We start from the raw sequence: 24,848 nt of genomic DNA, 5'->3' as shown, positions 1-24,848 counted from the left end.
TAAAGAACTGTACAGCCCTAGGTGAAACATGTTTGTTTTTTACATGTTTGTTTCATTCATTTCAATGCAAGATAATGCAATGCAAAAGCAAGACACCACTCTTTGTAAATTACATGTAGAAAACGAATAAACTGAATAAAAATTGAATAATTTAATTGAAAAAATTAATAAATTACATGTAGAAAAATGTTTAAGATTAAGTAAAATAATAATCAGGACATAGTAGGATTAAATTTATCTTAAATCTATCTAAATATAGAATCATTTGATCTTTACTCTTGCCTCATACTTACCTTTTATGGTACAATGAGAGCAATTTTTTTTTTTTTATAGAACACCTGTGTCTGACTGTACAAAATTATGCTCTGAAGTGAGTTGTCAACACAGCAAAGATGACTGTTCAGTTTTCTGCCTTCCACACTACTAGTATAACATATAATGAGGGAAAAAAGGAACTTCAGCAAGGCAAAAGAAATAGCAACTCATCTGAGGACAAGTGACTCCAAATGCATCCTATGCCCCTTCGCGCAAGCTTTAACAATTCGTTTTCCTTCATTTCACTTATATGTTCCTTATTCCTCTCTACAAACACAATCCTTTCCCAACTTCCGCAGTAATTTTTAGAAAATTTACAAAAGAGTAACTACCATAAAAATATTGAATATTACAGAAAAACAGAGCCATTCAATCTCTGTTTGGCATCTGATCATAAAAAAAAAAAAAAAAAAAAAAAAAAAATTACTGGACACATGTTTAATACCAGTGCTGAATACAAAGAGATTTTAGTATAATTCTGTTTAAATATTCTCCTTTAAAGTTTGCTTAGATTTGGAATTTTGGCAGTCCTCATTAAAATTGACTGTACTGGAATCCTGAAGAGTTAAACAATTACTACCTACTGGCTAAATTTTTACCAAAGAAAAATCAGATAGCACATTTCTAAAAGTGTCTACAGCCAGAAATATGCAAATAGCTGAATTGTAGTGATATAGGAAGTTAGTTTTTTTGTTTAACATGTCAGTTGACAACACATGCTTATAAAGCCCTTCTAAGTCCAAATTAAAGATGGCGCTCTGAAAAAATCAAGAAAAATCATTAACAATTCTACCCTTAATAAAACACTGACAAAAGATTAGAGAGTTGTAATATGTGATATTATACTGTACATTATAACTCATCTACACCTTTTCCTACCTGTTAGAGTGACAGAACACCGTGAAGAAGACAGGCATCATCCCTGCACTTGCACTTCATTTTCTGTAAATGTTGAATTTTACTATTTGTATAATACATATGAAGCAACAGTCACCACAAATTAGAAATACAAAACCCCCATATACAGTGTCTTCCATCCAAACCCATGAAAGCATGGGACAGTGGCAAATAGCAGATACATTAGTAAGGGATTAACTAAATGATCCAAATAACACTTCATGCACTACTGTTTCTCCACGACTCAGCCTGCTGATAGAGCACGGTCACAGCAAACTCAAGATGATGGTGATAAATTTGTGTTTTTCCTCCATAGTTTGTGCTTGCTGATTTACAGCTGGCATATTTCATACCTTCAACACTTTCATATACACTGCATCCATTATTAATCCACTCCTATAAAGAGTGCCTGTGACCTCTTTAAATCTTTATTTTAGAAGCCCGCTACATAATGTTCTTGCAGGTAATACATACCTTTCCATATAAATACATGGAAAGAAAATGAAAGCACAGTTAAATTGTACTAACAGGGATGCAAAATAGCAGACATTAAGCTCCCTACTCCTGTAAAGCTGGAAAAAGATTTTGGCTTGAAATCTCTTCAGCTCTGACAGTGAAAGCAAACATATGCGATGAAATGCAAGACTCAAGTTTTCCTGACTGCAATTGGTAATGATTGAAAATTGCCTCATACAAATATGCATAAAGCATCAATATTAAATCAGTGCTGGCATTTAAAAAAAAAAAAAAAAAAAGAAAAAAAGGTTCTCTTGGTTCTCTTTAGGAAGAGAAGCAATAAGAGCACAAAGTAAGAGAATGGCAGATTTTTGAAGTAAGGAAAAATGTATATACACACTAAATGCAACCCGGCCTACTTTGCTGCATCCCACCTACCATCAAAACTTTCAGCCCTAGTGTGTTATTCCCCTTATCTTTCCTTCTCTACCTCTTCCACTGCCTTAACACTTTTTTTTTTTTTTTTTTTTACAGAGTCAGGCAACAGATAAATATGTATCATATCCACCCAAGACACACATGCAAGTGTAATTATGGAAGAGGCTTTTCAAGTGGCAACAGATGGCAGGCATCTCCTATCAGAAATAAAACATGATCATGAAAGGAAAAGTATACATAAGAATTTTTAATAGATGATTTCAGTTTTCTTTCAGAGTACTAACTTAAAGCTACCTTAAGTATAGTTACAGTAATCCACCTTGAGCTTATGGATTTCAATACAAATTTCATTGTGTAAAGATACAGCATCTTAAAATCACTGGAACTAGTCCTAAGAACTGATACTAAGTTAAAAAACAAAAAAGGAAAAATGTAATAAAAAAAAAAAAAAAACATGAAAATGAGCTGACTGTGGTAAAAGCACTCATCCTAGAGAAAGAAACGACTATTACAAAAATCATGCATTCATGTAACTATGAAATCATATTTGAATTGATTTCACTCAAATTTAATCTGGGCAATCAAATTTCAGAGGCAAGATATTAAATAGCCACTAGATAGCACCAGACTCCAACCACCAAACTCCCAAGCCAGCACTGAAGTTCTTCATGTACTGAGGGCAAAGGTAGCTTTGCAAAAACCATAGAACGGCTCAGTTTGGAAGGGACATTAAAGATCCCACAGCTCCAACCCCCTGCCATAGGCAGGATGCCGCCCACTAGATAAGGTTGCTCAGGGCCTCATCCAACCTGGCCTTGGACACCTCCAGGGATGGGATATCCACAGCTTCTCTGGGCAGCCTGTGCCAGTGCCTCACCACCCTGAGTGAAGAAAAAATGTCTGCAATGAGCAGCCATGCCTCTGGAAACTTGCAAACTGAAAGCAAATCAAGTGGCCGTAATGCAACAGCATTAAAACTGTGGGTTTCTTTCTGCCTACAACAACCTCAGCCTTCCCAACCACTTTTGACCCCTGAAAACAAGTAATGTAATGGGCAGAGAAAAAGTCAGCAGCAGAAGGGCAGTGGAAAGGGAAAAAGCAAGACAAAACGACCCTGGAAATGTCAAAACTCTTTTAGAGCTTGGTGCTTTAAACCCATTTAGAGAAAGTTAGGATGAAATTTTCTGAAATTTTTATATATCCCAATAGAGTCAGTGATATTTCAGGGGGGCAGAGGGGAAAGTATTAGAAACATCTTCCATAAACATCTTTCATAACTTCTATTCTCATCTGTTAACAGTGACTGCAGAGCATATAAACAGTCACTTGGCTGTCATGTGAGCTTCAGGTTTGTATTTAATCTAAGCCAGTACCTTACCCTCCACAGAAAACATTTCCACAACGCTGCTTTCATTGCTTTTGAGAGTTGCAAAAGTATGCAAATAGTGAGTAACAGTAAGCGTCTACCGATACTCTGAAATCGTGTTTCACTAATGCGAGCCATTTCCATTTCATTCCGGTAAAGCTCTGGCAGCTGCAGCATAGGCAGACACAAGCTGAGATGAGAAAATGAGGAAAGATGATGTTATCAGAACAGATGTTTCATTTAATACTAGATAATCTAAATAATTCTTCACATTTGTGGTATAATCCCATTAGAAGAGGTGATTTAATGGTCTCAAAAGCTTTGCAATAGCAACACAATTATTTTTTATTTGTATTTTGAGGAATCTTTCTTTAATCAGATGGACTTACTACTCTAAGTATGTGGCTTATTGTACAAGCACGTGGTCCAGTCTTTCACTCAGTCTAGTAAAGCATACTATTACAATGAATTTTAGTTAATAAAATTTCTCTTTAGAAGAGCTTTTACAGATTACAACCTCACAAATTCTATCTTCAGCAAATTTTCTTGCAAGAACCACAAACTCTAAAAGAAGTTGTTATTCTGAAGTAGTAAACATTTAGCCTTATCTGCCATCTAGCTGTCTTGGTTAGCACAACTACAGAATTTCATCACTGCTGCATCAAAGCAGGACTTAATGGAGTCTTATTAAAACAGCACCTTCCATATAGGTAGCATTGTTTCAAGGCTTAGGAGCACTCTGGGCATGACTCATCACACTGTAGATAGTCTTCTGCTGGCCTGATAAACTCACTTATTCACACAAAGGTTAAAAAAGAACTGGAGAATACTCAAGGGAAGAGGCTGCATGCACTGCACAGTGATAACTGTGAGCTTCCTTTGGCAGCAGCAAGCCATTAGCTTGGCTCCACTGCATGTGAAACCACAGCCTTCGGAACTCATAAGCAAGCTGCTTTCAAGCAGCCTCTCGCCATTAAAACACACTTAGCCATTCAGACCATGTTTGTGAGGGAGCAGACAGGCTAACAAACTGTGGGGTGCGGAATAGTACCTACGCGACAAGAGAAGGGCTACTTTTCTGCAAGACAGCCTGGAGAAGAGCACCCTCTGACCAATCTGATTTCTGGGAAACCAGTTTTCCATTTCTAACAAAGAATCACTACATTCTAACATTCTTTATATAGATATAGAGATATAGAATATATATTAGAATATAGATATAGTGATATAGAATCACTTCAGAGTGATTCTTTTTAACAAAGAATCACTACAATCACTACATTAATTACATACAAATTACGCTTTACATTCTATTTCTTTTGTTTAGTGCTGAGAGTACAAGTTCATTTCTGATGAGTGTCTATTGCAACCACTGATAAAACCGGGAAGAACCTTAGAGTGTCAAAAAAAAAAAAAAAAAAGAAAAAAAAGAAGCCCACACTATAAAACCCACAACATTATCTCAGGAGCTAGCTTCCTTCTTTCATTAGTGAGTATCACTACAACCTCGTTGAGAATTTAGAGCCAGAAACTACAAACCATTAAAAAGGCAATTTGTTTCAATCCAGAAACCTAGGGATCCAAACCCAGAGCTTTAGTGAGGCTGTAGTAGAAGGGACCTGAACCCACGCCACTTCTTTGAACATACAATGTCCACGCACTTTAGAGAAGGTAATTTATGACTGAACCACAGCTGAAACAGATCTTTATCTTCATTACTATTTCCTCTGCAGAACAGATGAGCAACTCACAATGCCAAATTAACCTTAAGCTGTCACTTGAACGGATGTGTGTGCATTTGCACTGATTGCCCTGGAACTCCATACATGATAGTAAGAGCTTGCCAAGTCCACCACGGTGAAGACAGAAGTTTAAAGGACCCTGTTGCCAACTCCTTAACCAACCAACCAAACAAAAAGCACTTAATTTTTGGTAACTATTTTAAAAGATCTTCTCCTTCCTCATTTGCCATATATACATACATTTTAACTTCCTTTGTTGAAAGAAGTCTTAATCCATGAAAACATCTATGTATGATGCCATATGTGTTTCTATGGTACCCTAAACCAACCACTTATTAACAAAGATGAGGAAAAGGTATATCTGTAGAGAGTAATTGTAGAATCTTACAACCATTCAGGTTGGAAGAGACCCAATCACCAAGATCACCTGGTTCAACCATCCCCCTTCTACCACTGTCACCCACTAAACCATGTCCCTAAGCACCACGTCCAACCTTTCCTTAAACACCCCCAGGGACGGCGACTCCACTACCTCCCTGGGCAACCCATCCCAGTGCCTGACTGCTCTTTCTGAGAAGAAATGTCCCCTAATTTCTAAACTGAAAAAGGAAAAAGTTAGAAACCCTCTTCAGGGTAACCTGAGAAGAGGGGATTTTACACCTCTTATGTGAGCAGTCACAGATCTTTATCAGAAAGAAGCTTCCCATTCTCACGCAAATATTGCCAGCTTTTAAGGAAGAGAGGGTAAGTTATCTTCATATAGGAACTGAAAACAATTCCTCTTGGTATATAACAAAAGGCCTTTAGGAATTCAAGTTTTCAGTCCCCTGTTTCCACGTGTTAGTCTAGACACAGTAACAGCCCACTAGTACAGTAACTTTCAAGATGGGAATCTGTGGTGAGAAGGCAGAAGTCACCATCAGGTAAGTAGGAAGGTGCTGCAATGTAATCCTGTGAACACTTTACCAGCAACACTTGTCTTTTTAACATCTTCATGTAGTTTAACAGAACGCAGACTACAGCACATGACAGTTAATCAATTCAATCCATCAAAACAAAGATTTGAAAGAATCTTTAAAAAAAAAAAAACATGCCTTTGGTAAGGAAAAAAAATAAAAATCTGTGACCAAAGCTTTCAACTTCACTGAGCTGTCCAACAACCCTCTCCAAGCAGCTATGAAAGAAGATGAGCAAGTGTTACTGGAACTGCCCTGTACTTTGCAAATGGTAATAGGCATTCTCTGTTCTTTCTGGATTCAAATGTGCACACAGTAAATGAAGTTAGCTACTCAATGAACTGCACCACTCAAATGAAAGAAACCCTCGCAGAATCTTCTTTCTGCTTTTGTTCTTGAAACCACAGGATGACTTTAAGATGTAGTCTGCTCTCACTTCTCCTATTGTTCTAGCAGTTGCTTCGACTGATTTCTGACAGAGCTGAATATTTAACGGTTTGCTGCTCTCCTTTGAACTCCTGCTGCTGCAGCTCACTTAACCCAGACATGGTCATTCCCTTTCAAGTGACAGCAAATGTTAAAGTGAACCTGGTGGTTAGCTTTCTTCACAGAAAATGCATTGTTTGTTTAGTATTAAGTTACACAGAAAAATTTTAATCAACAGAGCAGAAAAGCTTTTTTTTTTTTTTTCTGTTCACAAAAGCTGGATGTTTGTCTTTATTTCTCAGTACTTGATTACCTCAGTTCTTACCCTGAGGTCTTGAAACCTCACTTTTGAAAAGATTTTCCCTCATTAAAAAAAAAGAATTAAAACATCTAAAGGTAATTACCTTAAGATCCAAAAGAAGAACATCTGTTAAAGTGAGAACACTGTGGCAGTAACTTCAGGAAATCAGGACCATCCGAGATGGGACTTGCAGGTGTTGCAATAGATAAACACCAACAGAGGCTTGCAGATGCTACTTTCAAAGACTGGAAGATGCCTCCTTCTTAAAAATGCAGGAGAATGTGCTAGTAAGACCTTTCTTTTTCTTAATAAGGAAACATATAAATACATCAATAATGCCATTAACAGTTGAAGTACAGTCATCATCCACTGTGAGCATGAAAAATACCTGTGGCCTCTGAAATTCACTGCAATAGCTTGTATTTTGTTGTCAACATGTACTGCACAGGACCGGATTCATCATCTAAAATTTACTACTTGACTCCACTGTTGGGGAATATTTTTCAAGTATCTAAGCAATCCCCACTCATTAACTTTGAGAACATTTCACTTTGTTCAGTATAAAGGAGTTGCTAGACATAAAGAAGAGTGACAATCAGCTTTCTATAGTTTCGCTAGCATAAATCCAACTGACTTTCAAAATGAAAATCTTATGGGTTTTAGGCATTTTATCAAATTCAGACGCTGCTGTTAATTTCACAGCAGTCACTATTCTGCAAGTACTTCAGAGAATACAAAGTGCAGCACGTGTAAATAGCAGAGAGCTCAGGCTTTCTTATGGAAGGCATACAACAAATGTATTTCTAACAGACTTTAAGGGAAACAAAGGACCTGTTATCACAGTGACCACTTACAAAGTTTCACAGGAAACATCTGTTCCAACTGCTTCTGAACACTTTAAGACCTGAAGTAGGATAGGGGAAGAAAAGAGGAAAGATATTCAGACCATCTGCATTGATACCACCACCTTTGACAACCTCCTCACCTCAAACCACACCAGTTTTCTTGACCTGTGTTCATTAGTTTATGGATTTCCAACGCTCTCTGCTGTGCACACCCACCTCTTTACATGAACAAACACACGGGCCTGCCCACACACTCAGCCAATTTGTCAAGCTGACTCCGTCCAAAACTAAACAAAGATACAATCATACGATTGCCCCAAAACTCCAAAGTACAGAAAACTTCATCGAGTGATAAGGAGACTCATCAGTACCCTTTTACTTCTCACTGGTAACACTGGCAGTACAAGCCAAATGAGACAGCCAGGACAGCTGACCCAGCCTGACCAGAGGGCATCCCAAACCCTCTCTGGCTGGGAAGGGGAAGAAGGAGCAGGGGGACTCTCGTTATGAAGCTGTTTGCTTCCCGAGCACTGCTGTGCTGGGCACTGCTTGCTTATGGGAAGCAGAGAATAATTGTTTCCTCCATGGCCTTTCCTTTCCTTCCATAAAACTCCTCCTATCTCAAACCCACTCGCTTTTTTCCCCTCTGTCTCACTTTCTCCTCCTTATCCTGCTGAGGGAGAGTGAAAGAGAGAGAGGAGCTGTGTGGCAACGTAGCTGCCTACCAGTGTCAAACCACATCACCTTCATATAGTCAAATTCAACAGCATTTTACCTGCAAACAGCTTGATTATTTCTAATGAGCAGGAATACAGCAGTCCTACTATTTGGGGAAGACGCTAACATCTGTCTTTTCTTTTATGAGGACTGTGAAACAACATTTGCCATTTTCTTCAATAAATGCTCTAGACTGCTTTTAGTGAACGACCAATTCATATTGGTCCCAGTCTGCACGGACTAAAGCCAAATGTTTCAGGTATTAAGTGAAACAGGTAGTCTCATTTTCTCTTGTTTGCTGAGTAGAATCACTGGCCTAAATGAAGTTTTAGAAACTTAAGTGTTTTTTTAAAAAGAAAATTGATCCTTAGGCCCGTACAGTTATGACAGTAGGTAGCAGCATCTGAAGCACAAGAATGCCCCATCACACAGCAGGGCAAAAAGCTGTCGGTGCCACCTGCCCTCTGCAGAGCAAAGGCAACGAGCCAGCACCTGCCAGCCCGACAGGGGAGGGCAGGGATGGGCAGCAAGGGCACAGCAATGTGTGCTCAGCACAGTGGAGCTGGCTGGGCATGTGTGAGCCTCCAGCAGAGCTGTGGGATACAGCACCTCGAGGGAAAAGGCTGGCATCAGGACACAACAACGGGTACGCTCCTACCAGGAGAGGAAAGAGCTGGGAGGAACTGGGAGAGAAACAGCACAGAAACTGAAAGAAAAAGTGGAAGAGAGTAGCATTGGGAAGAAAATAGAGAAGGAGGAAGGAAAATAAAAGTTTGTCTTCAGGAGAAAAGAGGATGTTAAACACTGAAATCCCCTCTGGGTTGCTGTGTTTTTAAAAAGCTTTTCCACCTAAAATGAAATAAACTATAAGAACAAGAAAAAAAAAAAAACTGTATTCATGCAAAAGGCACAAGAAGCATTCATTCCTCCAGTGCCACTCCACTCAACGCAGTAGCTTGAGCTTTTTCAGCTTTCGTCTGACTTTGACATGCTGACCATTCTGGCTTAACCATATTAAAATAAAACAAGAACGGAAAAAGCAGCACTGAGATACTGATATTCTGACCCTGGCACCTTAACACATTTCCACACACACAGCTTTTCAGCAATTAAGTCCGATACCTGTATCAACTAGACCTAGCAAGCAGCACAGAGGTTTGAAAACATCCTTTACTAATGCATACAAGATATTTAAAATTACATTTCATCAGTCATGCTTCTCATAGGCCACATATTCTGGACCCATCAAGTTGCTTGTATTTGGGATCAGCCACATTGCTCCAAGTAAAGATTCCACTACAAGCTTTTGGCAGCATTAATGAAATCACTACAGTAACTTCACCTTGATACTTTTTTTGAGATTTCCTTAAATTGCTATGCATGCGCATGTAAAACGAGCACCACATTTTCGTGCAAAAGCCAACACATTCGCAAGTACCCATCTAACTGACCATGCATTTTTTTAAACTACTTTGCTTTTTTGTTTTCTTCTAAGAAAACAATCATCATTTTCCAACTTGCTACGTAGAATAACCATGAAGAATTCTTCAGCCTTCCAGTTCAAAAATGTTTGTTACATTATCTACAGGATAACAATGTTTGAAAACTCACATTTGTAGTTAGAATTCTTCCTTCAAGGCCATCACACACTGCGTTTATTTTCATTTCCACATCACCATTAGGTCAGTGTTTTGCATGTGTGTGGGAATACAGAAAAAAGGTCAATGTCCAGCGATATGAAACAAGCATTATGTTCCACAGACAAGCAGCACTTCATAGAAAATATTTACTATTATCAAATTGTTTTGGTTTTGTGTTTCACTGGCTATCTTGCAGGAAGAAAGGATTTCCGAAACTTAACTCTTAAGGCATTTTTTCACTGCATAATCTAAAAATGTGTTTTCACTGCATAATCTAAAAATGTGTTACACTACAAGAAAATCTTGTGTACCATACAGATTACCGTTCAATCACTACAAACTCTGCATCCAAGTGATTATTAAAAGGTAGTTTCACAAACCCTAACACACACACACACACAAAAAAAAAAAAAAAAAAGAGGTATGAAATGAGGCTGAAACCCAGAAAAAAGAGGGCAACACCATTACAAATCACCACCTTGTCCATCAGTCCTAACACTACAACATGACGGTGGTTTAAGTGACTTGGACTCTGACAGAAAAATCCAGTGCTAACAAGTGGCGTGAGAGGGGATTCAGCACTTAAAAAAATGAATTCTTTGCTGTGGCCACCTGATCACTGGCTTTTGCTGTTGTTATTCAAAACAGAAAAATTCCACTTTGCAGCGAGTTGATCTTTAAGAGAATCTGAAAGGTCCAAATTGTTACAGCAACAAAATAGACTGTCTCACCAGAAGACTAGTTTCATCTGCGTGGGCTTTGACAGCCACCTTTCTGCTGTTTTAGAAGTCACTGGCTGCAGCTGTCCACCCCTTGCTGGAGAAAGCCACCTTGAGGCAAAAAATCCTTACACATCAGGTGCTTATTTTAACAGTACAGAGCACTGGAACAAGGCAACAATGAAGGCAGCTTTGTGCCTGACAGTATGGACTGAAGGTAGCAGAAGAGCAAAGGGAAGCTCTTGAGGAAAAAGACAAGTGGAAAGAGCTGTAGACCCCCCACTTGCCCATCAGCTGTAATTCCCAGGTGCTGTTCTTACCCTCCAGATGCTCCACTGGCATATGTATTGTATCTCCAAAGACAACAGTCTGTATTTCCCTTCCTGATTTATGTTCAGAAAGATTTACACTTCAATAGAGTAGTCATGGAAATGTTCTCTGAATTGCCCAATGCAGCTTAACCCAATCACACAGAAAGAAAACAAATACCAGTTTCCTTTACCACGACCAACTCAGCACCAGCTGTGGAACTCACATCAGCTTCACGTGCTCCAGGCAGCAGGAGAATTAACTGCCTCTTGAAGTCTCCCTCCCCAGCTCTGCATACAGTCATTTCATCACGAACTCAGACCTGATTCTTTTAGAGTCAGAAGTACAGAAAACAAACCACTGAACAGAATTTGTTCTTCCTTACCCAGTCATGGTAATGGCACTCTGTATGTAGCTCATGGGACAGCTTAGTTTTGTTTCATAAATGAGTTGAAGATATGCTCCACATTTAGATCATCGCACAAAATTCGTCAGAATCCCTTAGAAGAAGGCACAGATCACTTTATACATAAGTAATGAATGTTGTTGAAAGTGAAAAAGTTGACACAGATAACCAATAGCTAGGCAGATAGCTCTCTCATTACAACTTCCAGTACATAAGACGGCATTAAGAACAAAGACAGCATTAATAGCTAGCTGGAATAAGAGACTAAATTAAAAAAAAAAAAAAAAAAAAAAAAAAAAAACACAATCAGTAGAAGAATGGGAATGGAACAGCAGACCAACTTCAATGTTTTACAAAAAAAAAAAAAAAAAAAAGGAAAGAGACAGCAATGTGAAAAATGTGAAAAACTACTATGAAAGCAGACAAATAACCACTAAAAGGCTGCTATGCTGTCAGGAGCCAGGCGTGCACAACAGCATTTCACACGGACATGAACGAACCGTGCATATACTGCAGAAACTTTCTAGTTCACAGTAGTATATCAGACAACACCAAGTTACGAAAAAAGCAATGGCAAGTCATCAGCTAAAGCTTTTTGCATCAGTCTTTTTACTTATTCTATATGAAAAGGTATCCATCATTAAAAACATTGCTGAACTTTAAGAATTACAATAGAATTGATATTTAATTAGCATCCAAAGAGATGGCTGATAGCAACTGAAGTCTGCAGCCACACAATGAGACACGAACTATTCAAAAACTGCAGGAAGAAAATATCCTCTCAAAAGGTTCAGTCTACCCAGGGTCTGACATTCCACGCAAGGAATAATCAAGCAAATAAGCAAACACTATCATTCCTATGTATCATCATAATTACATTCCAGGTATACCTTAAGTCTCCTCCAAGAGCTTGTAAAGGCAAAACCACTTTCATAACCTCTTATTGCTTCCTACCATGCGTTTCAAACCCTAGATTGGTATGTGACCTGCACAGTAAAAATGGAAGTGGTATTTCAGTGCAAGACTGTAACTACCGCAGCCTCCTAGCAGTATCTGTAGGCTTGAATTTGGCTCCTCTCTGCAATTCACCAAGAGCTACTTCTGGAGATTGAACTATGCCGTAAGAGACAATCAAAATAACTTACTGAAGCTAATAAAAATGCCATGGTTGTTTAAACAGATGACACCTTCACTCTCTCCCTCCATTCTTTACAACACAGATTAATAAAATACCTCACAAGAAAGACACAATATTAAAAGTTGGGCTGACAAGGACAGGAAGGAGAGTGCTTCACAGCATGCTCAGGACAGATCTCCACACAGCAAATCCTGAGCATTTTTAGTCTCAGGAATATACCACATGTGGATCCCTTTGTACATTATGAATGTTTGCAAAAACCATTCCCCTGAAAAGTGCATTCCCCTGACTTTACATTAAGGGCGGGAGAAGAGCGAGCTGACTGCCCCCACCACGTTTGCATGTGAAAATTGTCAATGTCTGCAGATGGTGATAATGGATGACTAACTTGAAAAAAAGGTTACTTATTATGGGAAGCAGTAAGTGGCTAGGGAGTCTGGGGGAGAAATAAAAGAAGCTCATTTTTCCCCTTGTATATGCCCCTCCACTAAATGTATTTGACAACAACAGGAGGCCTAATGATGGTGGCTACAGAAGAGGAATCTGTAATCTTTTATTTTCTCTCACAGAAGCTATCACCTGGCCACAATAACCTTACAGAATTTGAATAACTGTTACAGGTTAGAGGAAACATGTTCCTGATAAACAATTTCTGGTAGTAGCATCTAAGTTTGTGCCTAAAAAGTCACATTAAAAATGACTGCAACCAATACAGAACTCTTCACACCCACATATTCAACATATTCACCAAATGAGATCTCCAGGTGCTAATAACCACTTAATACCATGTGAATCACTAGGCACAGACGGGTTCTGGTGACTTCTGTCCAATAACTGAGAGAACTTGAAGTGCTGGAAAATAAACTGAAGAAAATTAGCTTTGTCAGCAGGCCACGAGCTTTTTATCTGGTCAGGCACCATTTATGCTACCTCAGAAATAAGGGATTTACGCTCATTTCCTCGTAGACAATGGCCAAGATAAGAAGCTTGACTGAAGCATTTTATGAATATAAACATAAGTCTTCTGTGAAATGATTATGGAATAACCTGATCTTGGGAGTGATATCTACCTCAATCTAGCCAGTCAAGAAATAAAAGAACAAGATTAGAAAGTGCATGATTAATAAAATGGTATGCATATGAAATACTTGATTTGGTGCCACAAAGCACAATGGCGCTATTAACCAAGATAAATGTTATTAAAAAGCACCTTTCAATTAAACTGCTCCAGCTCAATGGTAGTTTGATCCAAACTTTTGGTAAAATAAGCTATTACAACAGTATTGCAAATAGGCTAGATTTTGTATTCCCTCATAGGGATATGGATTTTAGCAATAAACATCAGAACTTAAAAGTGCAGATTCCAGATAAAGTAATATCAATTTATCAAACCCAGACACATTGGAAAGAGCGAGCTGGGAAGGAAAATGTATGTGTCAGTTTTCCAAGGGAAAAAGTTGGGCATCTCTTCACAAGTTGTCTGAAGAGTGAGTACGACATCCCAACAGTGCAAATGTTAACACCAAGACCTTTCTTTCATTAAGATTTTAACTAAATACCTGTAAGTTAATCATCATCTAGTGGCAACCCAATGCAAAAAGCATGAACCTAGAGCATAAACTGGTTTATGATACAGGACAATTTTGCAATCAGCCTTAGGAAACTGTTACAGGAAAAGGTGGTTTCATCATGTTATCCATTCAACAAACAACACACATCCATGCAACTGTTCCTAAAAAGGGTAAATGCTTATCTCTAAACCTGGTGGATTTCATTCATAGAGCACAGTTTTTGGCTACGCTGCTCCCACACCAACACAAATGAACTCTTCCTTGAGTACAGACTTTTGCATGAGGCCAGAGCAACGTGCACTTGTGGGTACGAAATTCTAAGCGAGCACTTCACCAAGCGGTAGCATTATGCTTGAGTTTCCCTGAAATAAAGAGTCAGTTAATCGCAAAAAACTGTATATGGGAATGGGTGTGCAAGTCGGTAAATGATCGACCAGCATAATGAGAAACAGACTACTGGAATCACTGGCTGTGAGACTGGGAAGCTTCTCCAAGAGCTGGCAGAACCGACCAGGCAAACGCTGCGTGACGGCTTGGGGTCCACACCTCCGGTGGAAGGAATAACTCCGAGATGCAAAGAAAAGCTTCTCAAGGATTAAGGCGGCTGGTTTGAGTACAGCGTGTTTGCGTTCTGTTGAGATGAGGAGGTGGCATTAGAAATATCTTTAACAGAAACACACTTAACAGAAGTGAGAGTCTGGAATATAGACAGCTAGTTTTGAAAACGGGTGTGTGCATTTTCGGTGGTTTGCAGGATTAGCTATTTGAACGAATGCATACAGAACCACAGAATCAGCTAGGTTGGAAGAGACCTCCAAGATCATCTAGTTCAACCTCTGTCCTAACGCCAATAAGTCCTCCACTATTCTCTCGCTTCTTGCCTTTACTGACTCCTCAAATCAAGACCACAGTGCTTGTGTCTAGAATATATTCCATGTTTTAGACAAAAACTGTAAGCAAACCCAAACCCAATTATTAAGACAAGGGGGAAAACACAAGAACACACCTTGGACTTCCAAATGTCTCTGTGTCCAAAGGTAGTTTCTGCCACTAAAACGCAAGTCCTTTTAACACATACAAAGTTCTAAGCCATTGTTACATACAAGGGCAGAATACAAAGCAGGTATCTGTTAATGACAGCCTCAATACATACTATAGGGATAATGATAAATCTGCTTCTTGTCACCTTGTGGAGATATAGAAAGTAATAGTTTAAGAAGTTCCTCCACTAGGAGCAGAACAAAACAGGATGGTTTTCTTTGCACTTACCTATTTCTTCCTTACAGTCTTACCCCGCATTGTACTGATGGCCAGCAGACATACCTGAAGAAACTCCAGTCCTCACTCCATGCACCCTTACCACTTTCCCCTAGCAAGTCCCTCAACTTTTAACTGAGATTTGAACAAGAGGCAGTCATTAATGGCAGGTAGTCACCTTTTCGACAGCAAGAACACAAAACTCACCACACTTTGTCTTTCCTTCTACTTCTGAGTGGCCTGTGCTACCCTCTTAATTTTGAATAATTTGTCCTACATTTGGCAAAGGAATAAATGATCCCTCAGTTGTTGGGTTTAGCATTAAGTATTTGTTCTGATTAAAAAAAAAAAAAAATGTGGGGGGAACAGTGCCACCAATCAAGTCACTGCTGTTTCCTTCCTTCCTATGTTGGAAGGACATGACTGCAAGACTTCCAGATCAGTGCAGTAACGAGCTTCGATCAAACTTTCAATAGCAAAAAGACTTCCCTTCTCACAAGTCCTCATCGCACTATTTAATTTTCATGGTCTGTTGATTTAAATATAGAGCCTCCTATTCAGTAAAAATAACCTGAGAAAATCTAACTTGGAGAACAGTAGCAAGTTGGTTTTTTTTTTTGTCTATTTAAAGTAGATTATAAAACAAAACAATGTTTACAGTATGTCTTCAGTCAGACATGAAGCATATTGTTACTTATCACAATAGCAAGGATTGCCTTTCATGCGGAATAACCTTTTTGTCTCCTCCCTTTTATTACACCTATGACTTCCACATATCATACTTACAGTTTAATACCAAAAGCCTGCATTTCAAAGAGGCAGGTGTGAGGAATATGAAACTATAAACTTCCTTCAAGACAGGACTTCAAAAGAAGTCTAGTATAAGCTGAGACATAGTATAAGGTGTGGACAGCTTCTTCCTGGCTTTTAAACTTACTCCAGTAAAACCAGGCAGGATTTTTCTAGGTTTCCTTTAAACCCAACAGTACACCTAACCTAGCAAATTGGAGTAAAAACCATCATTGAACAAAGAAACTGAGTTTAAACCACTAAACAGTCAGGAACCCTGACAGTCTTACTGCATCTCTGAACACCACTATCAGCTTGATTTTCCATTTAGTATCTCTATTTCCAGTTGTGTGCCAACTGGATAACAGTTACAAAAAAACAAACAAACAAACAAAACAAAACAAAAAAACAGAAACTGTCTAACACATAGGACAATACTGTAAGACCTTGTGCATGTGTATAAACAATCCATTAAGGGAGTAGCTAAAAAGTGAAATGCTATCATCGTGTGTACTTTTCAAAACATTATGCCCACATCCACTTCATGGGTCATATCTGGCTTAGAGCTGCAATGGAAACACTTCTACTTCTTACAGAATTTCACAGAGAATTCAGTGTTTTACTCTGGAATTATTTCAGACCTGAGAGATCATCACCTGCCCTTTTAAGATAAAAAAAAAAAAGATGGAAAAAAAAAAAAAAAGCTAAAAAGGCCACCTAGATTACAGTCATTTGGGAAAAAGGAAATGGAAGCTATTAAAGCAAATATAGAACTCCTCTTGAAAGAAAGTTTACATAGATCTCAGACATAGAGTTGAAAGGTGACCTCCTCCAATGCTTGTACATAGTCCCTAAGAGCAGGTTGGGCAACTGGAAGAGCTAGAAGCTGTACTTTACAGTCTTCCAGTGGCAGAGGTCTTTCATGGCATGGTAGTTAATTTCTGCCATTCCAGGCATTAGTATTATGCTAGCACTGTTATAAACTAGGTCAACTTTAGCAAAACATTTTCAAAATGTTCTGTCTTGATTTTCTATGCTGACAGCAGAGCCACCAGATCAGGTTGGCTAGATCAACCCACGTAAAGAAACAAAACAGATTTCCATCAAGCAGAAGTTTACGAAATGCTTTGAAAGCTGAATCTTTACAAGCTTTCAGTTGCAGTACCCCTATGCATCTTGTTAGAAAAAAAAACGCCTGGCCCTTTTCTAACTAATTGTGCCTGATCTCAACAAACACCTTCAGCTCTGCACAGGTTCTGTGTTCTCTTAAACACACAACAAAATGCCTAGGAGTGCAATTTAAATGGAAATAGTTAAGCCAGTGGAAGGGTACAGAGTTTCTATTTCTATTCACCTTGTCACCAACCAGAGAAATTTAGGAATTGTAAAGCAGCCTGTAAGAAAGGCATGGTATGCCTCACAGTATGGACTCCTACCTGACCTGCTGCTAAAGGAAGAACCTAAAGTTCACGAGTATCCTACCAAACAACAACCAACAACCACAAATAAATAAAAACAAAAACAAAACGCAGCACACAGCAGCAAGAAGACCTGCAGCAACATATGGAGCCTGTGTCTAACTGCTCGGGCTCCATCACGGAGACCAGCTCACGCTGGAAGAGCCACACACGGGACGGAGAAGTTGGCAGGAGCCTACCCCAAGGCGCTGCCCAACTTTTCTCCCCTCGAACCCTTTGTGTTTCTGGATTCCCACCTCCTCACCCCCAAGCTGAGCTCCTCGGTGCCACGCTGGAGGACAGCCACGGAGGGCTGCCTGCAGACACCCAGCCGAAACGCGCCCGCAGGAACCTTCCAGACCCGCGGGGCCAACGAAGCGAAGGTTTCTGGGGGGCTGGCTCCTCGGGCACATGGATTTTCCTGCGGGAGGAAGGAAACTGGCCAACACACATTTTTTTGACACCTCCAAAAAGCGCCCCAGCTGGGGCAGCAGCCGGGCACCCACCGACCACACAGGCGGGGGGGCAGCCAGGACACCCCGCACCCCTCGCTTTTTTATATCTTTATATTATTTTTTTTTTTGAGGGGGACATTTCTTTTCCTTTTAGGGACCCCCAGGGAGCGGGTGGGGGCCAAAATCAACCCTAAAAAAAAAAACCATAGGGGGGCGGTTCAATGCGCAGCCCCCCAAAACCCACACACACAGACAGTGGGGGTGGGGGGGGGGGAGGGACACGGGCGCCCCCTCCCCACCCCGCAGCGGTGCTGGGAGGCCGCAGGCCGCCCCCAACCCCTCGGGCGAAGGGGCCCGGGGGTGTTTTTGGTGTGTTTGGGGTATTTTGGGTGTGTTTTGGGGGTGACACCCCCCCCCCCCCTCCAGCCCGAATCCCCCCCCCCCCCGTCCCCACTGACCTGCCGGTGTCCGATCCCGGGTGGTGGGCGCGGGGGTGGGGGGGGGGGGTGCTGAGGGCTGTCTGTCTGTCTGTCTGTCCGGCTGTCTGTCCGGCTGTCCCCCTGCCCCACCGACCTTCCCCGGGCGCGGCAGCGAGCGAGGAGGAGGAGGAGGAGGAGGAGGAGGAGGAAGATGGGGAGGGGGAGGGAAACCGGCCCCTCGTCCCCTCCCCCGTCAAACGGGAAAGGAAAAAGAAAATAAGATTTAAAAAAAATAATAATAATAATAGCGGCCGTGGGAGGGTGTTGCGGGCTGTGAATTAAAAGGCTGGGCCCGGAGTTTAAAACAAAGAGGCGGAAATCGCCGAGCGCGGCCCGAGCCCAGCCGAGCCCAGCGGGGGCGCCGCGATCAGCGCGCATGCGCGCGGGGCGCTCGGCAGGGCCCGGCGCTCGGGGCCCCCCCCCCCTTCCCTCTCCATCCCCTCCCCTCTCCATCCCCTCCCCTCTCCCCTCAGCGGGGCCGCCCCGCGCCTGCGTGCGTGGCGGAGGGGGGGGGGCGGGAGGAAGATGGAGGGGGGGGCCTCTCGTGGGCAGGGGTTGTTTGTAGTGGGGTTGGGGATGGGGTTGAGGAATGTGGGGGTCTGCGTGGGGCAGGGCTGCTTGCACCAGGATGTGAAGGGGGAGAATGTGTCCTGCGCGAAGTAATGGGGGTGTGCGCAGCTCACTCTGCCTCAAGAGGAGGGGCGTGAATAGAACAGCTCCGTGAGGGTTGGAGAAGCCCTCCAGGATCACCTGGCACAACCACCCCCTACCACCAGTGTCACCCACCAAACCGTGTCCCCAGGCACCACGTCCAGCCTGTCCTTGCACACCCCCAGGGACGGTGACCCCACCACCTCCCTGTGCAACCCGTCCCAGTGCCTGACTGCTCTTTCTGAGCAGAAATGGCTCCTCACTGCCAACCTGAGCCTCCCCTGGCACAACTTGAGGCCATTCCCTCTAGTCCTATCCATTTTATCTATGAGAAGAAGCCGACCCCAGCTCCCCACCCCTTCCTTTCAGGCAGCTGCAGAGAGCAATGAGGCCTCCCCTGAGCCTCCTCCAGCCCAAACACCCCCAGCTCCCTCAGCCGCCCCTCACAGGACTTGTGCTCCAGGCCCTTGACCAGCTTCACAGCCCCTCTGACTGACTGACTGGAAAGCAAACCTGTTGGAAGCACTTTGTGGGTTCTGGGGGACAACAGGCTAAACATGAGCCACCAGTGTGCCCTGGCAGCAATGAAAAACATCCAAATCTTGTGATCCAACCAGACCAGTGCACTGGGGGAACATCATTGTTCCTTTAAATTGGCACTTGTTACAACAAGCCTGGCATACAGCCTTCAGTTTTGGGTGTATCGATATGAGAAAGTTATTGATAAACTTGTGTAAATCCAGCAAAAACACCTCCAGCATAGTAGGGGGACATTGTGATGGGACAGAAAGGAAAAAATAAATAAAGAGATCTCTGAGGATATTTAAACTTTGGAAGAGGTTTCCCAGACAGGCTGTGCACTATGCATTTTAGGAGATGTTGAAGATCAGCCTAGACAAAGCCCTGCTTAAAGGTAGAGGTTGTACCTCAGGGTGTCCCTTTCCACTTGAATGTTTCTGTAATCCAGGGATTAATTGTCAAGCAGAGAAATCAAAAAAGGCCAGGCAAATTCAGATTAACAGTATCTCAGTTGGCTAAATCACCCTGGGAAGACAGCAACTTCCTCGATCTGCTGAAGAGCAACATTGCCTTTTAGACCATGTGTGAATACGTTGGTCTAGGTGACTAATTTTGCAACAAGCTGTTGGCTGCTTTTTCCATGCTTCGCCTTTCACCTTGGCTGACATATATATATATATATTTATATCACATATATATGGAACTTTACATATAGTATGTATATATGTAAAATGTATTTTGACATCTCTTTTACACTTTTTCCACTCATATTATCATTTTTCTTCTCCACAGCCTTCTCTGAAGATGCATATCAAGAGTATAAAAAAATTCCTTATACCGACTTTTGCAAAGCTGACAGGCATTTCAACTCAAGTTTTGTTCCTGAAGATGCAAGATGCAAGTTTTTGTACATGCAAGAAAATCTAGTTATTTTACAAACTTACTTTAGAGAAATGCTTAGGAAATCTGAGTGTACTTCAAGTGTTTTAACAACACCAGAATTGTACAAGTGCTGTTTTAGCACTAAGTCAGTCATGATATTTTGGAAATAGAATCATGATTTTTAAAAAACTTGGGAAGACACCACTGGCATTTCTCACTGAATTTGTGGTGAATTTGGGGGTGCTTTCAGCCCCAAAACCTCCAATTTTCTGCTGATGACTGGAGAAATCTCTTAACAATAAAGGAAAGGTGATGAGCATTTATTGATATTCACAGACTGGTTGAGGATAGAAGAGACCTCTGGACATCATGCAGGCCAGCCTCCCTGCTATGTCTAGCTACCTACATAAACATAGCTCAGTTCCCTTCAGGGGACTGTTCTTTAAATACAAAAAGACCTACCCATATCCCTACTGTTAAATGAGGAAATTTACAATGAAAAACAAACAAACAAGCAACCAGCAACGACAACAAGTCATGCACAGTTCCTGGGAGTTCTGCATCTGGGCTGTTCCCCTCTTAGCACCGGTAGCTGCTCCAGTAAGAGGAAGGCTTTCTGCAACAATCTGCATTGTGCAGGGCAGTGTGCTGACCTTCAACTCTCACCTTAGTTAAGTTACCTCCCTGGCTGGTGCAATTCAGCAGAGGGGTTGCATTTTTTTATGACCATCAATTATCATTTGGCTGCTAACATACCAGACTACACATATACAGAACACTGGTAAGATTCCTGATTACTTACACATGTGGAAACCACTAGTATAACAACTTTAATTTCAGCAATTCAGTTTCAGGTACATTCCCAGACAACCTACGTGAAATCAAAAGCAGAGGTGGAAAGATCCGAGGTAAATACTGGAGAGAGAAGAAGGCTACAGGGGAACATGGATGTTTGGAAAAAACTTCTTCTATTATGAGCTTAACTGTTGCTGCTGTGAATTGCAGGGGTAAGGGTTTCTTAAGCATATAGGCTCCAGGCTGTTAGAATGCAGTACCACGATGTCCTTTCCCTTGGGGACTTACTTCTTTTAATCTAAGTTGCAGCCTTGATAGGAAGCTGAGATGCAAAGTGTGATGATATTACAGTGAAACTTTGCAGAATGCCATCTATTCCCTTTGATTAGCCAAGGAACCCTCTGCACAAGGCATGATTGGCTCTGTGCTGGGTCTGGCTGGGATGGAGATAACTTACTTTGCAGCGGTCCATACAGTGCTGTGCTCTGCACCTGTAGCTAGAACAGCAGTGGTATCACACCAGTGTGCTGTCTATCACTGAGCAGTGCTGGTGCAGCACCAGGGCAGCTGACCTAAACAAACCAAGGGGATATTCCATACAGTGTGGTGTCACACTCAGCAATAAAAGCTGGGAAAGGGGAAGAAGAAGGGAGGGCTCTCCTCATCAAGACATCTGCCCTCCCAGATAACCACTACATGTATTGAAGCCCTGCTTCCCAGGATGTGGCCAAACAGCACTTGCTGATGGCAAGTAGAGATTTTTTTTTTAAATCTCACTCTCTGTGCTTCCACATAGCCTTTGCTTTTTTTTTTTTTTTTTTCCTCTTCCTTTTTCCTCTATTTAAATTATCTTTATCGCAACGAGTGTTTTGTTTGTTTGTTTTCTCTTTCCAGCATACTTTCTTCTCCCCCTCTTTTCCTGAGGAGCGGGAGTGACAGAGCAGTTGCGGTGGAGTTCAGCTGCCCAGCCTAGTAAAACCTCCACAGGCTCACATCTCTTCAGGTAACCACAAGAGCTCCTCACTTCTTTTTCCAACCTTTTGCTGTGAGACCAGTGTATAAACCTGCACAGGGATGCAGCTCTGCGTCAGCTGTGTTTCCACCCTGCTGAAATTGACCTGTTGTTGCATTGTCCCATACATAGCTTGAACCATCCACACGTGTTGCCAGTCACAGTACTGAATTTAGGCCAGTGTGCAATTCATGGTCCATCTGCTACCCCAAGTCATTTTCTGAATATGATCAGTTCTCACCCTAGTTCTGCCAAACGGAGAAAGCAGGAGTCTATCTCATATATTGGCTATCCACTGCTGACCAAAACCAACCTAGCAAAGGGCTTCACCTTCTTCCAACATTTGCATTTTTTTTCCTAAGACCATCCAAGGAAAGAAGGAGGTTCATTTATCTTCCAACTCAGGTATACAGCCTTCATATATTTTTAAGACTTTTTTTTTCCTGCTGTATACATGTTGTAATAGACAAAATGTTCCTTTACACAAAGTGTTCCATGTAAGCTGTATGTTTATACTAAAAGTACTTACACTTAGGGTTTTATAGTAAACCACTGATTTAAGTCAGGCATTCTCACCAGTCACTTCTTGTTCACTCATCTTTAACACCTCTATGTTTTCTGACTGAAATTTCAGGCATCAGTTCCTAAAAGAGTTGCATTGTCTAAGAAGGGTAGGAGAGGCAAGAGACACACTCAGATACCTGGTTCTCCCCTGTAGCACACTTGTTTCCCAGGATGGTGTATCGGGGATCCTGTTCATGTTTCCCTTTAGACATCAGGCATAGTGCAAGCAGGCATGCAGTGCATGGTGTGTTTCAGTAGGGTCATGTACAGGAGAGAAGAATTCAGACAGCACTGTTCAGCTGGAATGCACCACCCTAAGTGCAGGAGAAGGCAGTACATCAGTCTGAATGTCATATGGGAATTTCCCAAGTGATTGAATACCTACCATCGTTGGCCAACAAAGATCAGACAGGACGAGAGGGAGGGAGGGAGGAAGGGAGAACAAGTGTACGCACAGGTGACTCACCTGGGAATGTTGATCCTGCCCGTTTGCATTTCAGGCTGAGCCTCTCTTTGGGAGCCTTGATGAGCTCCAGGAGCTGTCTGTAGGGCAAATGAGTGTCTGGGCTGTCTGAAGTCTGTATGAAATGTCTCAGTGCTGATGCAGGTAGCATGGGGAATAAACAAGAGGCGTTAGAGACGTACGCACACCTTCAGGTCTATGACCTTGCTGGCATTGCAGAGGTGTGGTGGGATGGCTCCTGTGACTGGAGCGTTGGAATGGAAAGGTACAGGCTCTTTAGGAAGGACAGGCAGGGGAGATGAGGGGGAGGCATCGCCCTCTATGCCAGTGAGCAGCTGGAGTGCATGGAGCTCTGCGTGAGGATGGGTGAGGAGCTTATGGGCTCCTTTTGTTAAAAAAAAAAAAATCATTTTATTTTATTTTATTAAAGGCAGGGGCAGGTGAGGTTACAGTGTGGGGCTGCTGCAGGCCACCCAACCAAGAAGACTGAGTGGATGAGGCCCTCTATAGACAGACACAAGCAGACTCGATGTTCACAAGCCCTGGTCTTCACGAGGGATTTCAACCACCCTGATGTCTGTAGGAGGGACAGCACAGCAGGGCATAGGCTGGTTCCTGGAACAAAGGAGGTTCCTGGAATGCACTGATGACAGCTTCCTTCTCCAAGTGACAGAGAAGCCAACAAGAAGAGATGCTGTGCTGAAACTCATTTTCACCAACAAGGAGGGAGGGAGCACGGCAGGCTAGCTACCCTGGACTTTGGGAGAGCAGGCTTTGCCCTCTTCAGGGATCTGCTTTGTCTTCTTCAGGGGTTGAGTACCACGTGTCAAAGCTCTGGTGGGAAGAAGGGCCCAGGAAAGCTGGTTAATATTCAAGGATCACATCCTTCAAACTCAGGAGCAATGCGTCCCAGCAAAGAGGAATTCAGGCAAAAACACCAGGAGGCCTGCATGGAGCTCCTGCCAAACTCAAACAGAAAAAGGAGGCCTAAGAGGGTGGAAACAAGTAATAAAGCTAAAGCTTTATTAGAATTTCATTTGGCCAGGGACATCAAGGGCAACAAGAAAGGGTTCTGTAGGTACGTTGGTGATAAAAGGAAGATAAGGGAAACTGTGGGCCCTCTCCAGAAGGAAATGGGAGACATGGTCACCTGGGATATGGAGAAGGCTGAGGTACTCAGTGACTTTTTTTGCCTCAATCTCCACTGGTAAGAGCTCTAGCCCTACAGCCCAGGCACCAGAAGGCAACGGCAAGGACTGGGAGACTGACGAACTGGCCAGTGT

At 42.0% G+C, this 24,848-nt stretch overlaps 1 protein-coding gene across 8 annotated transcripts in view; it reads right to left on the bottom strand.

Moving 5' to 3' along the window:
* Nucleotides 1-19,089, bottom strand: part of PCGF3 (polycomb group ring finger 3) — a 56,410-nt gene extending 37,321 nt beyond the window's left edge. Inside the window, exons 1-2 of one of the 8 annotated variants that reach the window (XM_038170361.2) lie at nucleotides 18,659-19,089; nucleotides 18,011-18,166 (exon numbers count right to left, since the gene is read on the bottom strand). In XM_038170361.2, the coding sequence (XP_038026289.2) occupies nucleotides 18,011-18,166; nucleotides 18,659-19,057 (555 nt within the window). In that variant the 5' untranslated portion in view covers nucleotides 19,058-19,089. Of the gene's footprint in view, nucleotides 1-7,000; nucleotides 7,160-7,751; nucleotides 7,789-18,002; nucleotides 18,167-18,658 lie in introns of those variants that run through there. The other 7 variants (XM_038170360.2, XM_038170363.2, XM_072030870.1 and 4 more) reach the window with 7 other exon arrangements.
* Nucleotides 19,090-24,848: the final 5,759 nt, after the last annotated feature.

This window comes from Anas platyrhynchos, chromosome Z, assembly GCF_047663525.1.
Source record: "Anas platyrhynchos isolate ZD024472 breed Pekin duck chromosome Z, IASCAAS_PekinDuck_T2T, whole genome shotgun sequence".
Lineage (NCBI taxonomy): Eukaryota > Metazoa > Chordata > Aves > Anseriformes > Anatidae > Anas > Anas platyrhynchos.
Note: the sequence above shows the minus strand (reverse complement) of the source record. Positions and strands in the feature narration are given on the sequence as shown.